At 39.9% G+C, this 20,283-nt stretch overlaps 1 protein-coding gene across 3 annotated transcripts in view; it reads right to left on the bottom strand.

Moving 5' to 3' along the window:
* UBXN2B (UBX domain protein 2B) overlaps positions 1 to 4,002 on the bottom strand; it is a 34,306-nt gene extending 30,304 nt beyond the window's left edge. For 2 of the 3 annotated variants that reach the window (XM_042786092.1, XM_032994421.2), the window contains exons 1-2: positions 3,871 to 3,999; positions 1,866 to 1,960 (exon numbers count right to left, since the gene is read on the bottom strand). In XM_042786092.1, the coding sequence (XP_042642026.1) occupies positions 1,866 to 1,960; positions 3,871 to 3,993 (218 nt within the window). In that variant the 5' untranslated portion in view covers positions 3,994 to 3,999. Of the gene's footprint in view, positions 1 to 1,865; positions 1,961 to 3,870 lie in introns of all 3 variants that reach the window. The other variant, XM_032994420.2, reaches the window with a different exon arrangement.
* Positions 4,003 to 20,283: the final 16,281 nt, after the last annotated feature.

Here is a 20,283-nt window from a genome sequence, read left to right on the forward strand (position 1 = left end):
CAAAAGATGATTAACATGCAGAATCAGATTCTGTTTTATGACAGGGACGGATCAATAAACTACCACAAGAAAAGCTAGGGTTGTCAGCTTGCAAAATGCCAGGAAAAGCTGTACAGATATATGCTCTTATCCTGTAGTACTTGATAAAATTCATTAACGCAAGATGTATATGAGGTAGCCAACTACCATGGGATAAGAACATACATACAATCTGCTACATGAGTAATGGCAGATCACTAGTTCAGATTTATGCAATTTGTCTGATTACCTTTGAAATCAAAGTGCAGCAGAGCAGGTGACTGCTTTTTTTTAAGTATCAGTGTTGATAAAACAATGTAATTCTACATCCCAGTGAAGGATCTGCTTCTTATTACTTTCTCAGAAAAAAAATGTATTGTTATGGACTTAGGTCATGGGCACTAGAAACACTTTAATCTCTTCTGTTTTCTTCCTTTGTCACGTTGTAGGTTTTATGGAGCTTGTATTTTTGTGCCGAGAGTCTTAAGTTTCTTAAAGGAACTTATACAAGACAACATATATAATATGGTGCTCGTTCCAGCAGGGCCCAGAGACATTCTTCTGCACCTGCAGTTGTGGAAGGCAAGCCACACAGATGACTTCAAGAGCAGCACTACGCTTCCTTGCAATTAATACACTGTTCATCTGAGAGCAAACTATTCCACTGAAAGAAAAATCTCATTTTGGATACCTTGTAAATAGCAGCCATCTCTTCTTTCTCAGACAGATCCCAGTATGATTGCCAACAAAGAGTGAGTGTTTGCCAACAGCTATCACACTGAAGTATTTGAGATACTGTATTGCAGCTTTTCCTTCAGTTGGAGTTGGAAATTGTAACCTCATGATATGTACCGGTAAATGGAGCTGTTTGCTTTATTTGTTTATAAACTGTGTTCTATGTAGCTTGTTAGTCAACTTAAGAGGTTTCACCAAAACAAACAAAAAAACTCACCAGAAAATGATTATTTTCCAAGTGTCACATACTGTGCTAAAATCCCTCTTCCTGAAGATCTGCATTTGCAGATGCACTTGAAGCATGGCTCTGGTGACTAAGATCTTTTCTGCTGCTTAACCTCCTTTAAAACAGAGATCCATATTGGCAGCAGCGATTGAAAAACAAGCCAAATAGAAGACTTGTTATGGCATCACTGACAGTAATGAGGTAAAGACTTCTCTTCTTTAAAACAATTTAAACAAAAATAATTAAAAGATTGCAAGAGTTCTTTATAAAAAATGTAAAACTACATTGAATTGTCAAATGCTATGTGAATTGCAAACGCTGCAGGCCAGCAAAAGTTGGATTTATACAGAGGTACATGTCTTTCCTTCCACCTGCCACGCTCAAATTCATTAAGAAGCCCTTCTTATTTTTCTCACCCCAAAGGAGCCAACTACTAATTTTTCAAATGAGTATTTGTCTCATCAGGTACTGACAGAAGTACAACACTCAAAGTGGCTTACTTGCCGAGTTTCACACCGACTACTGATTTGCTGAATTTTGAAGCAGGAAAGAACTGCAATATTTTTCTGATACAGCAAATTTCCAAATTCTGTATGTGTAAACAAAAAGCAATACTGCATTTCACTTACAGCATCTTAATCTTCTCTGAAATGAGTTTAAAGTGGTTTTGAATACAATATAGCACAAAGGCTCCTAAATGAATACAATTTAAAAAGCATTCTGATAAAACACAGATTATGGATTATTACAGGGATTCACAATTCTGGATTATGAACTGCTGTAGATTGCTTTTTATACAAGGAGGAGATCAAGTAAGTCTGACAAAGTTTTGTGAGCTAATACAGTACCTATTTGACACATTTCTGAAGTACAAAGTACATGTTACCTCTGCGATACTTTTGTGTTACTGATCTTTGTCGTTGGTTTGTCAGGACATGACTGCCTTTTAGCTTCATCTTCGTATAACTCTGCCAACGCCAACTGTAGAAAACAGAACTGGGTTTAGAAGTCTGTAACTCTAGTACTACATATGAAACTGAAATAAGACAAAATCTAATGCAAAATGGGTGCATCACCAGAAAATTAGAAACCCCAACTACTTCGTTAAATTCAGCTTCCTTTCTGCTTTGTGAAAAAAAAAACATGCAATGCTTAATGTCATTGTGACTTGGAACTTGTACTCTGCTGCCACTTGCTTCACTCTGCTTCACTGGCTACATGCAGCCTGTATTAGACTCAGAATTACAATTATATATACACACATATATATGTTAAGCATCATCTCATTAAAAAAGTTCTTCCCAAAGCTTCCCCAAATGCTGCCATGTCATGGGTATGTTCATTTTTAGGAAGTTGTGAGAGGTACACCTAACATGTCATTTTTAGCAATTTTACTTTTGTCCAGAATAATACTCTACTTTGTGAAATCTTCCTTAATTTTGTCCCCAAACCATTTTATTCACACTATGAAAGTGATATTAACATTTTATCATGCGCACCAGAATAGGTACTAGGCTACAATTTCATTACAGTTTTATGTTGAAGGAATACACATTAAAATAAAATGAAGCATCATCCGTCCTTCAAAACACACTGCTATGAACACAGGATATTAATCCCATATTACTGTGAGGCATTTTCTGCAGGGGAAAAATACAAGCTGTGGAATTGTAACTATTAAGAAAATTAAACTGAGTAACAAGACAGCTCTAGAAAACCACTGAAGACCTCCATTCTATCTGAGGACACAAGCAAATATCTTTTAGATATGCAAAGCTGATGGGGTATGTCACAGACAACAAGTCCATAAGCAGACACTAAAAGGAACAGGCAAAGCTCTACCCTGTACTGTCCCTAATCCAGAGACTGAGGGATGCTGAGGGAGCATAGAGGCACGGTCAGGCTTCTGTGCTGTCCTCTTACCACATCTCTTACGGTGCCACGACAAATCAAGTACTGAGCTAGATGGGTGGATGGTCAGCTACTCTGGCCCAGGCAGGTACTTCTTTGGTTTTTAACATTTTATCAGTAAGCATCTACACAAAATGCCCGTTTGCTTCTGTTGACTAACGAAAGACCTTATGAACCAAAAGTACGAATACAGACTTTATTACTGTTGTGTATTGTAGCAAAGTTAAGCTCAACGAGAACCTATGAAAATTCCAAAGCTTAACCAAGAAAAGAAGAAAACTATATCCACCTTTATCTGTTAATTACATAACATTAAATAAAACAGGGGCAGTTCCAGTTACTAAAAGTTTCACTGGTTTTCCAATCAATTTGTTGCTAAAATATTTTGAACCCTCATACAGCTTCAAACACAAAAAAAGCAATACTGCTAAAAGCGTTTACAATTAAGCATTTCAGTACCAATGCTGAGTTACACATGTGATCGCACCCTCTTGATACATTCCCCATGCAACCCTGAGAGAAGAACCTGTCCTCAGTCTTAACCACATTTACGGAGACTGACGTTTTCATGCGGGAAAAGACACTCCTACCAAATAACCAGAAAATACAACGGCGCCAAAATAACTTCAAGTACAGTCAAAACCCAGCTACTGAAGTGTCGGGAGGGCCCTTCCACTTCCCTGGAGCGCTGACCACCCACCGTTTCCTAAGGTGCCTACTCCTCTTTCAGAGGCGCCTTTCCCTTCCCACCCTCAAAAAGGGGAGGGGGAGGGGGGGAGCAAAAAGAAATAAAACACGACAGCCTGTGCTCAGAGGCCCAGACCCGGGCGGCTACGCCGGGGCAGCCCCGAGCGGAGGACCCGCTCCCCTCAGGGCCGGCCCGGGGGAAGGCCGGGGACACCCCTGAGGGGACAGGGGGCCCGGCCCGGCCCGGCCCCCGCCCCGCGGCGGGAGCGGGGCGCCCATCCCCACCCGCTCACCTGCAAATCCCGGGCACTGGGCGGGCGGCCGCCGCTGCGGGGCTGCCGCTCCCTCCGGCCGCCGCCGGCCGCCGCCGCCGCTTCCCCTTCCTGCGGCGCCGCAGCTGCCCCGCCGTCCGCCATCTTCCGAGGGCGGTGGCGGCGGCCGAGGGGCGGGGCCGGGCGGGGCGGGGCGGGGCCAGCGCCGCGAGGCGCTGCCGCCGCCGGCGGCGGCTGCCATGGCAACGGAGGGGGCCGGGAGTCGTAGCCCCGCCCGCTGGGACGTTTCCATGGGGACGGCGGCGGCCTGACACCGCCGAGGGAGCTGGCCTCGGGGGGGCGTGTCCGTCCGTCCATCCATCCATCCATCCATCTATCTATCTATCTATCTATCTATCTATCTATCTATCTATCTATCTATCTATCTATCTATCTATCTATCTATCTATCTATCTATCTATCTATCTATCTATCTATCTATCTATCTATCTATCTATCTACCTACCTGTCTGTCTGTCTGTCTATCTATCTATCTATCTATCTATCTATCTATCTATCTATCTATCTATCTATCTATCTATCTATCTATCTATCTATCTATCTACCTGTCTGTCTGTCTGTCTATCTATCTATCTATCTATCTATCTATCTATCTACCTGTCTGTCTGTCTGTCTATCTATCTATCTATCTATCTATCTATCTATCTATCTATCTATCTATCTATCTATCTATCTATCTATCTATCTATCTATCTATCTATCTATCTATCTATCTATCTATCTATCTATCTATCTATCTATCTATCTATCTATCTATCTACCTGTCTGTCTGTCTGTCTGTCTATCTATCTATCTATCTATCTATCTATCTATCTATCTATCTATCTATCTATCTATCTATCTATCTATCTACCTGTCTGTCTGTCTGTCTGTCTGTCTGTCTGTCTGTCTATCTATCTATCTGTCTGTCTGTCTGTCTGTCTGTCTATCTATCTATCTATCTATCTATCTATCTATCTATCTATCTATCTATCTATCTGTCTGTCTGTCTGTCTGTCTATCTATCTATCTATCTATCTTTCTGTCTGTCTGTCTGTCTGTCTATCTATCTATCTATCTATCTATCTATCTGTCTGTCTGTCTATCTATCTGTCTGTCTATCTATCTATCTATCTATCTGTATGTCTGTCTATCTATCTATCTATCTATCTGTCTGTCTGTCTATCTATCTATCTATCTATCTATCTATCTATCTATCTATCTATCTATCTATCTATCTATCTATCTATCTGTCTGTCTGTCTGTCTGTCTATCTATCTATCTATCTTTCTGTCTGTCTGTCTGTCTGTCTATCTATCTATCTATCTATCTATCTATCTGTCTGTCTGTCTATCTATCTGTCTGTCTATCTATCTACCTATCTATCTGTCTGTCTGTCTGTCTATCTATCTATCTATCTATCTATCTATCTATCTATCTATCTATCTATCTATCTATCTATCTATCTATCTATCTATCTATCTATCTATCTACCTGTCTGTCTGTCTGTCTATCCGTCTGTCTCCGTGCCCTCAGCCTCCCCCTCAGCCAAGAAGGCTTACCCGCAGCCTTCCCTCAGCACCTGGAGATGGAGGAAGGCTTTTATTCACTGCCAGGCCCGGGGGCTTGGTGGAGACTGTCAGACCTCGCTCCGTGGTGTCAGCCCGATGACCGGAGTGGGAATTTCTCAGTCTGCGTTTACGTGCAAGGCTCTCTGCGGGACTGTAAAGTGCCACTGATGATGGCAAAAAAAAAATAACCCAACAGGGTTGTTCACTTAAATCCTTAAGCAAACTTGGAGAAGAAAGGGATATCAGCCTGGCAGATGGCAACTCTGAGTGCTCAAAGTGGTGGCTCATGTGTTCCCAAAATACCAGTCAGGTTTAAAAAGTGTGAGATTTGGGTTTCTTTCTGACTCTTAAATATGGAGGGTTAAATAATTTTTCTAAACGTAGAAGTGGAGTTTGTTACTTTAGTCTTATGGGACGAGCTACTCTGGGACTTTGTAAAAGCGATAGCTATTTTATGATTTTGTAGTCAGGTATCAAACTTGACAATGTTGTCTGTCAGAAGTGAAAACTAGAAGCTTAGAAGTCAAAACTTATTTCACATCTCTGCAACCTGTGGGTTCACCGTGGCCAGAAACTATGAGCCCACCCAGTTGCTCACTCATTCCCCACCGGTGGGACAGGGAAGAGAATCAGAAGAATTGGAACCAGTAGAGAGAAAGACAGAAACTGCTGGGTCAAGATAAAGACAGTTTAATAGGTGGGACAGCTGAATAGGTGGGACAGTTGAATAGGTGAAGCAAACCTGCACATGCAAAGCAAAATAAGGAATTAATTCACTACTTCCCATCGGCAAGCAGGGGTTTAGCTGCTTTCTGGAAAGCGGGACTTCATCGCACATAACAGTTACTTGGGGAGACAAACACCATAACCACAAGTGTCCCACCTTCCTCCTTTCCCTGAGCTTTTATTGCTGAGCATCATTTTGTACGGTGTGGGACATCCCTTGGTCAGCCAGGGTCAGCTGTCCCTGCCGTGTCCCCTCCCTGCTCCTTCCTCACCCCCAGCCTACCTATTGCGGGGACATGTTGGGAAAATGAAAACCTGGATGCTGTGCAAACACTGCTCAGCCACAGCCAAAGCTCTGGTGTGTTATCAACACTGGTTTAGTCACAGGTCCAAACCACTGCACTTATGGGCTGCTATGACAAAAATTAACTCCACCCCAGTCAGACCCAGTATAATGAAGTACCAAAATCTTGTTTAATATTTTATGTGCTAATCTGCAGTGAAATAAAATAATCAGTGCTTTAGGCAAGATCTGGAATGACCCTAAATACAACTAATGAAGAGCAAGTAATATTTGGAAGTGAATGTTTTCAGTATCCCAAGAATAAACATAAGATAAAGAAAGAAGGCAGTGAAAAAAATCCTTAAAATAAATACTGAGCAGACATTAGTATTTGCCATTTGGATTATAGAGCAAGACATTGCAACAACCAGGCTGACTGCAAACATTATGTTCTTTGATATAAAACAAGAGCTTTTATATAGAACGGAAAACAAGTACTGATATTATTACAAAGAGAAATCAGTAGGTCGGTCTCCAATTCAATATTTCATGAATTGGATGCCATGGATTCATACTATCTGCACACAAATAAATTCTTGCCTGAAGTGAGGCCCACTGAGACGACTGGCACTTGAAAAGTTTTGCAATCCTAACCAGTGAATATGCAAGTGATTTCAGTGATCAAGTGGCTGGTTGGGATTTCATCTGGAATAGCAGACTGACAGCTAAAATCACTAATCGTCCGACGTTCACACAGAACGCTCGGTTACCCTCATCGGGGCCACGCAGGGGGACTCTGGTGACTGAGACCTGAATGGTGAACTAAAATACGGCGAAGCTGCAGCTGGAATAGCCAGCTAGCCATCCGCAGTTGTTTCCAGTGCCGCTCAGCTCAAACACCCCCCGCTCCCTCTGATCAATCCATCTAGACCCTACTGACGCTGGCTTACGTTTCAGAAATGCTGGGAACAGTGGTTAATGGAGCTGGGCTCACTCAGGACCTTTTAAACCAGACTATTAAACCGTGCACTTATGTCCGTGACTTCATAGTCAGCCAAACCCTCGGCGGGCCCGCAGGCAGAACAATCTGTTCCAGCACACAAACAACAGGGGAGAAAATGTGGTCTGGTACCCAGATCCATCTGAAGGATCAATGCCACCTGCCTTACACCGGTGGCAATATTATTCTTATGGAAAATGTAGATATGAATGTTTTTTTCTGCGGAACCTTCTTGGGTGTTTGACAAAGAAGAGCAGCACCACTGAGGATATATATTATATGAGAGTGTGTGTGTATATATATATATATATATAAAACATTGCATATATAATACATTTCATGTAGCTCCCACATTCTGAACGTTATATGCTGATCAAGTATGCTTGCAAAGAGCTCTTATTCTTTGCTTTATTTAGGAAAAAACACCAAACCTGAATAGAAATAAGATTCCCCTTCAGTAGGCTCCTGTGCTTGAAGCCTTTGTAAGATGACTAAGTCAAGAATAAAAATGTAATCACATGTTGTTTCATTCAGCCTTTCTTGGACTGATACGTAGTGTGCAGCTGTTGTCTACGTGAAAATGTCCTGTGGTGATACAGATTGAATTAGCAGAGAGGATGTCTAAACTGTAATTGCTTTAAAAGCCAAATAACTTTATTATTAAATCAGCTTTTTATAATCAGGCGTCCCATATTTTGTCATACACATCTTCCCTAAGCATTGGCATTATTCCTGCCTGTCTTCCTCTGTGACTGCCTCCTCTTTTGTTAAGGCTGCCAACAATGTTTCGAGAGATCACCTGAACACAGATTAGCACAAAATTTTTTTCTCAGTGAAATTTATATAGGCACAGACATCTGGAAATTTAAATCTGTCTATCTGAAGCAGTCATTTTAATTTGCATAACATTATTATTGTGACCAGTGTTTTCTCGCACAGATATAGAATTAAAACAGTTAATTGTTATCTGGTAGCTCTAGTTCCTTAATTAAAATTGGACCTGCATTTTTCTTTATGTCTGAAATACTCTTCAATTATCCCAGATATTTTCTTCCTAGAGACTAAATCTAGCAGCATTTACAGTCTTCTATTTGGGAGTAACTTCAGTAACGAACAACAAGTCTTTTATTTTCAAAATCTCTCTACAGTTGGTGCTGTCCAGTAGAAAATATATAACTAGAATGCAATTGAAAAAATAATTAAAAACAATCATTGAATCTTCCTCCCCCTCTCCCCCCCCCCCCCCCCCCCCCCCCCCAATTTTGGATGTAACTTAAGAGAGAAGAAAAGCAAAGAATAAAGTTAGAACAAAGGCAAAATTACTAGTAATTTCCTAGAAACACATTTAAAATAAAAGCATTGTAGAGGCTTTAAAAATGTGATCAGATAGGGATAGACAATAGAATTTATATTTTTAGGTTTATAATCATTAAGGAACAACCAGTGTAATGGGCTTAAGTGCCGCGATAGAGACCTGAAACCTGATGTGAGCAAATGTTCGTTGGACAGAGACTGAAATAAGACAGACAATATAGTGCCAGGCCTTTGAACAAGGACTGGTGATGCCAAATTAAATTTGTCTAAACAAAAGCAGCACAAAAAATGTAAAAAACAAAACAATTACAGATTTGCACATTGAGATTACCCCAAACCTCAGGAACACATGAGAGATCTTTTTACCTGCTAGGCAGCTTATAGATTTGGAAGGTAATTTTCTATAACTTACAAATCAAGAATGCAAGTATCTTCAAAAATAAATAAGTATATATTTAAAGTGACAAAAGTCTTGGGTTTTTTATACATATGTATATATAGAGAGAGATAGAAAGACCAGGGGGTTTAGTTAATTTGCTTAGTTACAGGACATGCCTTAACATGGTTTCACGAGCAGCATGTAATCTGCATGCAGTCCGTGGAATCTTCTGCCCAATCTGCTACCTTTTTCTTGGAGGAGATAGAGAATAAGTGTTTGGATTCTGCTTACTTGTCAAATATCCATTTCTGTGCTTCGAGGAAAACCCTCCTGTCTTCAGCACTCTGAATATAAAGTGTTCAGAATGGTCTGTCAACAATATTCCTAGATAAAAAGGGTTCGAAGGAAGACATCTTCTGTCAGAACCAGGACAGCTGTTGATACTTTGATGTGGTTTTTACGGGAGTTTCCAAAACTTGAACCTGACTGCTGTATTTTGCTGAGTTTTTACTACAGTGACGCTAAGCCTTACATAGAAAATACAATTTTCTTTCAATTCGGCTTTAGTTCAGCTATGACCTGCCAAAACAGTGAGAGATCCTGCATGTCCTGGGCCTGGCCAGGATTGGATTCCCAGCAGTGGGAGGGGAAGCTAGAGGTGGATACTGCCGTGATGGGCACTTTGTCATCACTCTGAGAACGCACAATATCGTTGCTGAAGCTCTGAGAAGCATCTGATGTAGAGGTCTGGTAACTGGGGCAGCTGGAAGAAACGTTTCAGAGTTTAAGAGAGCTTTAAGAGTGAGTGTTTGGCTGGAACCTCAGGAGATCAGTAGCTCTTGAGAACATTCCATCTTTTGATACCAAATTCTTGCTAAAACTGCTTTGGACATTTCGCAGTGCCTCTCCAGCCTTTAGACTTTGAATGCCTCATTTATAATTGACTTGGCTTCACATAGCATTTCTGTGGTAAATTTCCAGGCTGAAAATATAGTAGGTTGTTTGTTTGTTTTTTTTTTTTTTCTAGCTAACAAAATGAAACCCACATTAAAGTTTGGAGAATGAAGATATGTAAGATTAAAGCTTTTAAAGGCACTTAAAACTTTTAAAGGTTTTGAAGTCACGGTGAAGTATAATATCTTCTTGATTAGAAAACTTTAATCTTTCTTACTCAAACAACAAATGACTGAATGCTGACATAACATTTTTATTTAAATCCATTCGCTTGTTTTCTGCCAAAAAAAGCATAGTCCTGTAAAACCAGTTTTGTTAGTAGTGGTCAGCAGGTAATCCCCTGGTTGTATAGCTTCTCCAGGAGGTGCAGTCCCATGGAGCTTGTGCTGGAAAGGAAGGAGTACAATAGTGACGAGGACCTCTGTGGTTTGTGGTTGTAGACTGAACTGTGTTAAAGGGAAATTTCCCATAGAAAGCAATGTAGAAAAAAGGTTGGAGTAAACACAATGGGTTGTCACAGTCCGTGGTCACAATGTACCAGCTGTTTTGCAACTGATAACATTGTATGATAAATCAAAGGAAATTTCTTAGGGGCTGAGAGATTCATGTTTGTATTACAAAAAGAAAAAAAAAAAATCACCACCAAAACAAGCTGAACATAGTCCATTAAAAATATATCAGTATTGCTAAATCTCTACACATCTCAAACTCAACATGTTAAAATACTTTAATAGACTTTTTGTTGTTATTGAGGTCTAGTGTTCTGCCATTTCATCATCACTTCAGCCTAGAATTTCTTTGACTTAACTCTGCAATTTGCATTGGATTTTGTTACAGACATTATATTGCAATAGTTGCAAAACAGCAACAGTGTCTTTGTTTTCCCACTGCTGTTTGATTGCTTCCAAATATTTCATCAATGATGATGGCTTTTTGCTTGTTATGTTTACCTAAGGCATAGAAAGGATTTAATAATGTGTCATTCAGTTAAAGAATCTGCAAGGGACAGGTATTTGGCTGTTATTTGACAGGAATTGCACATGTGCCGTTTTCTAACAAAACAGAAACAGTAAAATAAAATGAAAGATTAAGAGAGACCTGAGAAAAAAGAACCCCCCCCAAACTATGGCTCCAGTTGTAGAATAGAAAAGCAGAACTGAACTGCTGAACAAAATGAGTCTAGCCACTTCAGTGCCTTTGAAAGGAATATAGAAGTCATTTGGATCCCTGACAACCTTAACTTTGCAGTTGATACTATAAGAACAAACAGGATGGAACAGGGGGATTTAAGGATTTCAGGCAAATCTTCCACAGACAATACACATGAAATAAACAGTAAAATAGACATTTTCTTATATTTTTAAGGGTATTTTAAAATAAAGTCTTTCTGTTCTTTCTGTAGATGCTCTGAAAATCAGGATAGTTAGATTAATCCTACTAATGTACGTTTACTTAATTTTGGTGCTCTAGTAGCCATCTCCTTGCCTCCCTCGGGGCAACTAGTGGTTACAGAGGCAAAGTACAGAGAAAGAGGAAGGTTTCAGAGGTTTGACAGCTGATCTGTAGTGCAGCAGATGCCACAAAAGAGATTTAAGAGATTGCAGTGGTAAAGCGTCTTGGTGAGGAGAAGCGGTGAGGGCATGTTTACGTGGATGTGAGAGCAAGTCTACAGGCAGCAAGTCTGCAACAGACCTCCCGCTGTTCCTGCCAAGGGGGAAGCTGCAATAATAAAAGTATTAGGCAAACTGTTCCATGGAACTAAGGAAACCAGACTCCCGCAAACCTGTATCCTGCATTCCCTATTTCCATTTCTCCCTTTTTGCTTCCTCCCGTTACATTTCTCTCCAGTTACTCAGTGATATCCAAACAAAAATGTCAAGTTCTTCCCTTCTCCCATCCTAAGGCCTTCTCAGTACCTCCAGCCCCTTCTGTAAGTGCCATTACCTTTTCTGTGTTACCAGAGCCCTTGCTCTGTAATGTCCCATCTCCCCCGCCGTGTCTCTCAGCTACCTATTTTGACTCATGATTTGGACCAGCGACATCATCTGCTGTGCCCTGTCCAGAGCTGCATGTGTCCTGCGTGGCTGGCTGGCTGCCTCCCAGAAGAGTGAACAGACTTCATCATGTCTACATTTCCCTCTTCTGAATGCGTGAATAAGTTCTCTCTGCTTCTCTTGGGCATCTATTTGCCAGCTTTAGACATCTAGCAAAAAGAAAGTAGAGTTCCATTTAATAAAAAAAACTTGATTTTTTGTATCAGCTAATAACTGAAGTGGACTGGATTTGCTGGCCCTTGAAATGCCTCCTGATCTTGAGTTTCTGTCTTCCTGATGTTTTTAACAATAGTACAGTCTCATGACTCTTCCCTGGTAATCCCGACAGGAAAATAACATGCAACTATCACCAATTTAGTGTGTGTAAAATACAGAGATATATAGGCCTTCTCTAGATACAGCTGCTAGTGTCATTCCCATGTGAACCTCAGCTTGCATTTGCATTTAATGCTAGCTGTCAGCTTGGTATTAAATAGGTAATTAAATGTAATAAGTAGAGCACATATTGCAATCAACACAGAAACCTCAGAAGGGTTGTTGACGCCTCTTTCAACATGGGATGGATGTCTCCTCTTGATGCCTACTGATTTCATTTTGGGGGAGATGAGGCGCCTCAATCTCAGCACAACAGGTACCGTACTGTTGCCAGAATAACAAGGGAGATTTTCCAGCACAAGCTGCGACAGCCACATCTGGTCGGACCCACTCAGCTGATCGGGGACATCCTTCTGGACACGACTGTGTTAGGTGAGATGAATCCCCGCTTGGAAATGCTGGGACCGTTCCCAGTCACAACAGGTGGAATGGCGTGTGTACAAAGCTTTTCAGAATCATTCACTGTGCTGATGAACCCGATGTTGTTTCAGTTGACAAAATGTGATGAACTAGATTACATGCGAAAAAATTATTCAGACCAGAAGTCAGCTCTGTTTAGGAAACAACAAACTTTCTTTCTAATGCCCTACTAGTATTTTTTTAGAGCTCAAATAAAATGTAAAGGGAAAACTTCCCAGCAGCATTACAAAGAAAAAGGGTGTGAGGTACCAGTAGGTGGTGCTGATACAACAGTAAGCGGGTTCTGCAGACTCCACTTTAAAGCCAACACTTCAAAACTTTTCCTCCCAGCTGATACCACTACTACATCGCTTTCTACTTTTAAATATTATGGTCTTATTGCTGTGGGGGTTAAGAGCTGTAGCTGCGTATCAAGGCGAGACGGTACTTAGTGTTATATGCATAGAGAACAAAAAGACAATGTATAGCATTTTGTTCCTCCACTGGTTCATGAAAACAGGTTAACAGTGTGTTATGTAGCAGTCATGGGAATTCTCAGAAGTTTTGACAAAATGCTAACAATGAACTAAAGGTCAAGATGAGGTGGTTTCTTTACCTTCAATATAGTTCACACCTACGGGAATACCTCTATATTACCACAATATGAGAGAAACATGCCTGAAACTTACATTTGCATTGTATGGCAGGTACTTGAAAAAGAATTTGTAGGGAAATAGTCTCTGCATAGAATAGTATCCCTACCACTTTGAATAGTTATCTGAAATTGAATCGTTTACCCTGTAAATTATTAAAGGAAAATTATATTTCCCACAAAGTGCTCTTGGTATGTCTCATGGTTACCCAGTTGTAGAAAGCATCAGTTGTCCTCGAGTCTTTTTTTCCTTCCTGTTTGTCAGTGCACAGCTCTACCATAAGTTAAGGTGAAATGTTTGTTAGGGAACATCAGTTGAAGTACGGGCAACACATCATAAGGAATTTAATCTGAGGAAATACTAATTTGTTCTTTAATTTGCTAGTGGTAATTGAACGGATTTGTTAAATTTCTGTTTAAGTAGAATTATACATAGTTCTCATGCTTCCTTTCATGTTATTTGCACTGAGTGTTATAAAATTTTATTAAGTCCCCATTCTTTTGGAAACAACTAAAACTTTGTCATTTTTACAATGAAGATTCTAGCTGTGCAGTAATGCTCAGAAAGACACACCTAGAAAAAAATAACACATTTCAGCTGTGTTCTGGACCTCGAGGGATGCTTATTCCTTTTGGTCTTTGCTTATTTTATTATTTTATTACTTCTTCCTTCTTGGAACACAGTTTAACCTGATCTTTTTTTTTTTGTTTGTTTTGTTTTGGAGAGTGAAATTAGTGTATCAGGGAACATCCCCATCCACTTAAGCTTCTAACCTTTAACTCAGCACAAGCTCTAGAAAGTTATCTACAGGCATCCTGCCCATGCAACTTTTCTTTTAATTTCCGCATTTTGCATTTCTCATATTTGGCAGTTCTTTAATCTTCCCTCAGTCCTGAAACAGTAAATGCAAGCAATGAGGAGGGAAAGAGGAATTAAAGGAGATGAATAACAAGAGGCAGCTGTTGGCTGCTACTCAGCAGCCAAACCACTATCTTCTAGGCACTTACAGACAAATGATAGAAACCTGGATCTGCAAATCTCCCTCCCATTAATCTGCATTAGCGGGGACAGCCCAGGATGGAGTCCTAGAATCTGCCACACCTTGCAAGCTGAGAAATGACAACCACCACCTGTGCTAATTCACTATATGTGAACTTTGGAAAAAGACATCACCTGAAAAATGTCTATAAAGAAAGAATCCTGGGGAAGAAAAAAAAAAAAAAAAAAAGGAGAGAGATGTCTCCAGTGAGTCTTTGAAGTACTCTGGTACTCTGTACAAAGCAAAAGCACAGGAATGCCAAGAAAGGTCACTTGGTGTGGCATCAGTTGGTAGATTGACACTTGCAGGTTTCTGCAAACTAGAGCAGCTGGGAGTCAACTGAAGCTTATTTTTGGAAGCAAAATGTTTTTCTTCCACTCATTTCCTTTCCTAATATCAGTTTTGGCCCTTGCTCAAATCAGGAAAAAGAATTAAATTATTGAAAAATATTCATGAGCAAAATTAAATAGGCCATTTATTTTTAATCATTTCTTGGTTGCTTAGTTTAGATAGCTTGAATTTCAAGATAAGTAATTTAGAAGAGGAGAGTTAGAACCTCCCAATTAATAATGAAGCTAATAGATATTTTGACATGTTCAAAATGTGTTGTTTTTTCCCAAAAATATTTTCAGTAATAAATATTTGTTAAAACCAAAGCCCTTTCCTCACTAACATGTCAGTTCTGACAGTCTGGCATTTTACAGCCAAAAAATCACTTGAGTGAGAAATTGCTGCTCAGCTGTATTTAGAACAGGGGAGGGTTAGGCAGTTCTGTAGTCTTGCCTCATTGTTCTTCCCCGCAGATGACTACAAAAGTACTCTTGGGGTTCTTCAAATTCACCTCAGAGTGAAGGCACTGTCTTGTTATCTGCCTTACTGTGGCACTACATTTCAGATTGTCTGATGTGAAATTATATTCTTGCCAAATATATTAACAAATTGTGGTCTATCTAGTAAAAGTACAGTAAAAACAGTCCCAGGATAGGCAGCGAGGGAGGTTTGTATGTGCCCTGGTGATGTGTGAAGCTGGACGTCCTCTCATTCACCACAAATCAGTGAAGAGCTGCTAGCTGCTGCGGCACCGACAAGCAACATTAGCAGGACTTACATTATTAAAAGAATTGCTGAAGAGTCAGCTCATGCTTTTGTACAGATTTGCCGTTTAGGAGCTACAAGCTGTTCATGGGTCAGTCTGCCTTCAAAAAACAGGGTTGTTGGGAGATTCCTATAGGGTATTTATGTAAACTAATTCCTCTCTCTGACTTATTTTGGATTTAAGTGAAAAGCACTTTAAAAAAATGGGTCTTGAACACTCATAATTTTCCAGTTTACTGTGTAATGCTGCATGATACGACACTAATACAGGCCAAACCTTCCCAAGGTGGATATTCAGAGGCAGTGCAATTATGATGCAGCCAGACTCCCTATAAAGACTCTTCCTCCTGGAATATTTTGCACAGTTAAAATCTTCTGTGTGGCTGCACAAGTAGTCAGTGGCTATAAGGCATTTTTGGCTTTTTTGAAATTACTTGGTCTTACATGGTATGGGCTTCTTATTCTGTTGGATTTTTGTTCAATTTGCTATCAAAACTTTGCAAGTTTGGGCACTATTAGAAACTGTTGATTTGTTAAGGGACGCTTTTATGTATTTCTACCCTTGTGACTATGAAATTACATTCAATATGGCTAGCTTCACCAAGTATCTGGCATTGGCTCAGGAATGAAAGATATTAATTAGCAAGCCATAGCACCTTCAGATGCATTGGCATTGGTCTAGCAGAACCAGGGCAAATGCTGTGGGTGAGCTCTATCAGCATACCACTTCTAGGAGAGAAACAATAACAAGATAGAGATCTTTGATACACAGAGAGATTTCTTTTGTAGTGTCACCCCTGGCACAGCACATCTGTGAAGCAATTAGATGCTACATTTGTATTAGGAAACAAATGAAATTATTTTTATTGTGAAAGAAAATAAAAGGGTAAAAGATACTGAATTACCCAACAGAATATCACTGCATTAAGTAATTCAAAATGAGCACAATTTTGGCCATCTTTCTGTATTTCTCTTATGATGTTAAGCTCAATTTTCTTGCCTGAATATCCCCTGAATTTTTAAAACTCCTTCACTTCTGTCTGAATGTGAGTGGAATATTGGATTACACAGCTGAATTTCTGGATCATTTCACTCCTCAGAAGCTACTGTTCATGCTAACCGAGGAGGCCACTATGTGTAATTTGTATTGGAGTCTAGAGGCTTGATTGTGTGAAAACCATATGCTGGTTTACAGTTAAGTATGGATTACAGGATTCAGGATTGTGATCTGTGACTTGACGAGTTGCTACTCGCTAACCACATGGTGAGAATTGTTCATGTGTGTTCTTAGTTTATGGCAAAATAAAGTATGATGACTTAGATTACACATTTTTAAGTGAACATTGTGGCCTTACAAAAAGTTCAAGAAAGAAAGTTGGGGATTTTGATTTAGGTTACAATACCTTTGAAGGGGTTAAAAATAAGAGTGTTAAAAGAGGCATAATGTAACAGGAGCGGTTCAGTCATCAGAATAATTATGCTGGTACACAGTCCAAAACTTTTTCACATGTAGAAGAACTTCAGGAGCCTTCAGGCTGCAATAGGATCTGTACAAGTTAGCTATTCTGACATAATTAATTACGGTACCTTTTGTTACAACAGAAGGGGAAGTTTGTTAGAAATGAACAGCCAAAGACTGGTCAAAGCAAAACTCAAAATCTGAGTTCTGTCAATGTTGGAAAGTTGAGATTTACAAGCAAACTTACTTTGTTTGTATTTTAATTTACCAGAATTATCGGTTACTCCAAAATTTAATGTACTTTCACTACATCTCTGAGCAAAGTCTGCATGTCTGTCCGCCCTGCAATAGGAATGAACTTTATGACAGAGAGGCTGATTTTTTTCAAAGTGACTTAAGTGGCTACAGGCACAGAAAAATATCTAATGGGATTTGGTGTCTAAATACTTTGAAAAACCCGGTCACAAGTGATTTGCTTGGGATTACAGGGCAAACCTACGATGGAGACTTGAACTAAGGTTTTAATTAAGATCTCTCTGAAAAAGTTAAGTTCCAGAAGCACACACTAATATTTGCCAATTTTTACAATGGATTTTTTTCCCACTAACTTCTGACATAGCATAGATTTTCTTTCGGTTTGCTTTTAACTTTGCTAAAATTGAAGATGAAACAGCTTCCTTCCTGTTCCTACCTCATTGCATCCTGGAAACTTACTTCTAATATAGTGTTTCTAACTTTGTTCATTTGCTGAATATACATTTAACTCGTTTGTTCTTTGACTTTGAGAGACGGTGGCATGAGGTCAATACTAAGAAGTGGTCAGAATTTAAAATATAGATTAGAGACAGGGTCCCTGTTGACATCTGAAAAATCTGAGCTCTTCCATTAACTGTATGCAGTACAGGTCAGTTAAAAATTAAGGCAGGATGGAAGTAAATTACTTCCTTCTTCATGGTTTAAGAAAAGGAAAATGAATCTGAAATTGAAGGGTTTTTTAACAAACCAGTCTAATAAGGCTGAATAAATTAAACTGTCAGACTTTAGTCATTACACATCTTCCTGTGTGAAGCATGGAAATTGGAAGCACAGACTGTGCATATTATGTTAATACTATTTACTCTACTTGGTATCCATGACGTATCCTGGTGAGCCTGAGCTACAACAGAATTATGCCTTACAGAAAAGAAAGAGAAATAAGGTTAATGAAACGACATCTTGGCACTATAGCTAAGTAAAACACATCTCTGACTAGAGTGCTGAACAGTATTTGGGGTATTCATGAGCTATTCTGCAGATGCTATGGCTCACATTAGCATGTATAACACCGAATCATCCTGTCAAAGAACCCTTTTTCTGTTCAACAGCGTAACAAGGCATTGATTGTGATTGTTGGATTATAGAGTCTGTCTACTGAGATTCGTGCAAGATGTTAAAATGACACAAAGGGCCATATTCTTCTCTAGAATCAAGAAGTGCAACTTTCATAAGATATGTTGTCCCCAAAATATAAGGAAAGACTGTACATTTAGAAGTGACTTTCTCTATCATTAAGCTTTAGTCTTCTGGAATGTCTTACATGGTGTTTCGATTTCACAGTAAACAAACTTTTCAGTTCCATCAAAGAGATATTTATCTTAAAATAATTTACAGAAAACCTATTGATTTTGCCCAGGGTAGAGTCTCACTTTGTCATATTGAGTGACAACCTGAAACCTATGTTATTATTTGGGAGTAAACAACTTCTTTTCAAGTAAAGATGAGACAAAGTTAATGAGCATTTTTGTCTTCTGTACATTGCATTGACTTCAACAGAACAAACACCAAAGCACTGTTGGATATTGAATCATTCTTTTATGCTATATAATATAGATCTCATATAGTACAGAGCTGATACTGCAAGGAGTTAGTGACTATCTCTTGGGCTACAGCTAGCCTCCCACCCCTCATTATGCTGTTATCAACTAGTTTTACTTTGGAAAATCTTAACATTTATTATAGTCACTAGAAGACTGATTTAACGCTAGTTCACTAACACAACATATGTGCAAGCTGTGGTATGGGTATACAGGTGATGCTCATGCTCTAGTCTTAGCACTATAGTGCCACGTGCATTTACGTGGTGATTGTGCAGCTGAAACAAGAATGACCTCACTCCATTTGCTTCAGGGTCAATTCCAAGGGTCACAACGTCACAAAGGCAGGTGAGGCCACCATGGCACTGGGAGCCACCCGTTCTACAACGTGGCTGCCACGTCCAGTTGCAGATGTATGGGAGACTGATGTGCTAAAAGGGCCTTTATGCCTATTAGTTCTAACTGATAGGCCACGCGTGCCCCTCGCTGTGGAGTGAGCGAGTAGATCACCATCGCGCAGCCCTGCGACCAGGGCAGGGCATCTATCCGAATGGACGAGAGAAGTTGCTCCCTCCAGCCAGCCGCTAGCACTCGCTGCCATCTTCCCAGACCGGTGCCCAGACGAAGGCTGTGGCAGAAATGCTCTGCAGCACAACTGGAAAGGGGCAGTAATGACTTTTCCTGGACGCAGGAAAGAGTTTCCTGACTCTGGAAATATAAACACTTACAAAGAAAGTTTGGTTTCTGACTGAACAAAAGTATAGAATTGTTCTGGCAAGAGTAAATGGGGAGAAAATGTCTTTTCAGAAATATTGAACTGCTTTCATCGTATTTTTTTTTTTTTTTCCCCTCCAAAATAAGGCACGACAACCATTTTCCTCAACTTACATCCCCAGACACATGGGTAGACAAGGCTGTTGCCTATTAAATAGGAGAGTCCTTAGCTGGTGCTACTGACTGTGAGAGTTCCAGATAGGTCAATGGAGTGGTCCAGAGATGTGCAAATATACAGAGAAGGCTAAAAAAATAACCAAACCTATTTAGTAACAGTAATTGTGGTGAATGGGAGATTGGGAGAGGTGGGGAGGTATTCTTGTGACTTTAAACAGTCTGATTTATCCCCAAGAGAGGCTCACAACTCGGGAATTTGATCTGAGAACAACCAAAGTCATGCTCATTTCTGCAAATAGCATATCTGATGCCAAAGAAATTTCTGAACAAAGTTATGAAGCTGAGTACAT

The sequence above is a fragment of the Tyto alba genome, unplaced genomic scaffold (assembly GCF_018691265.1).
Source record: "Tyto alba isolate M040663 unplaced genomic scaffold, T.alba_DEE_v4.0 Super-Scaffold_9, whole genome shotgun sequence".
Taxonomy (NCBI): domain Eukaryota; kingdom Metazoa; phylum Chordata; class Aves; order Strigiformes; family Tytonidae; genus Tyto; species Tyto alba.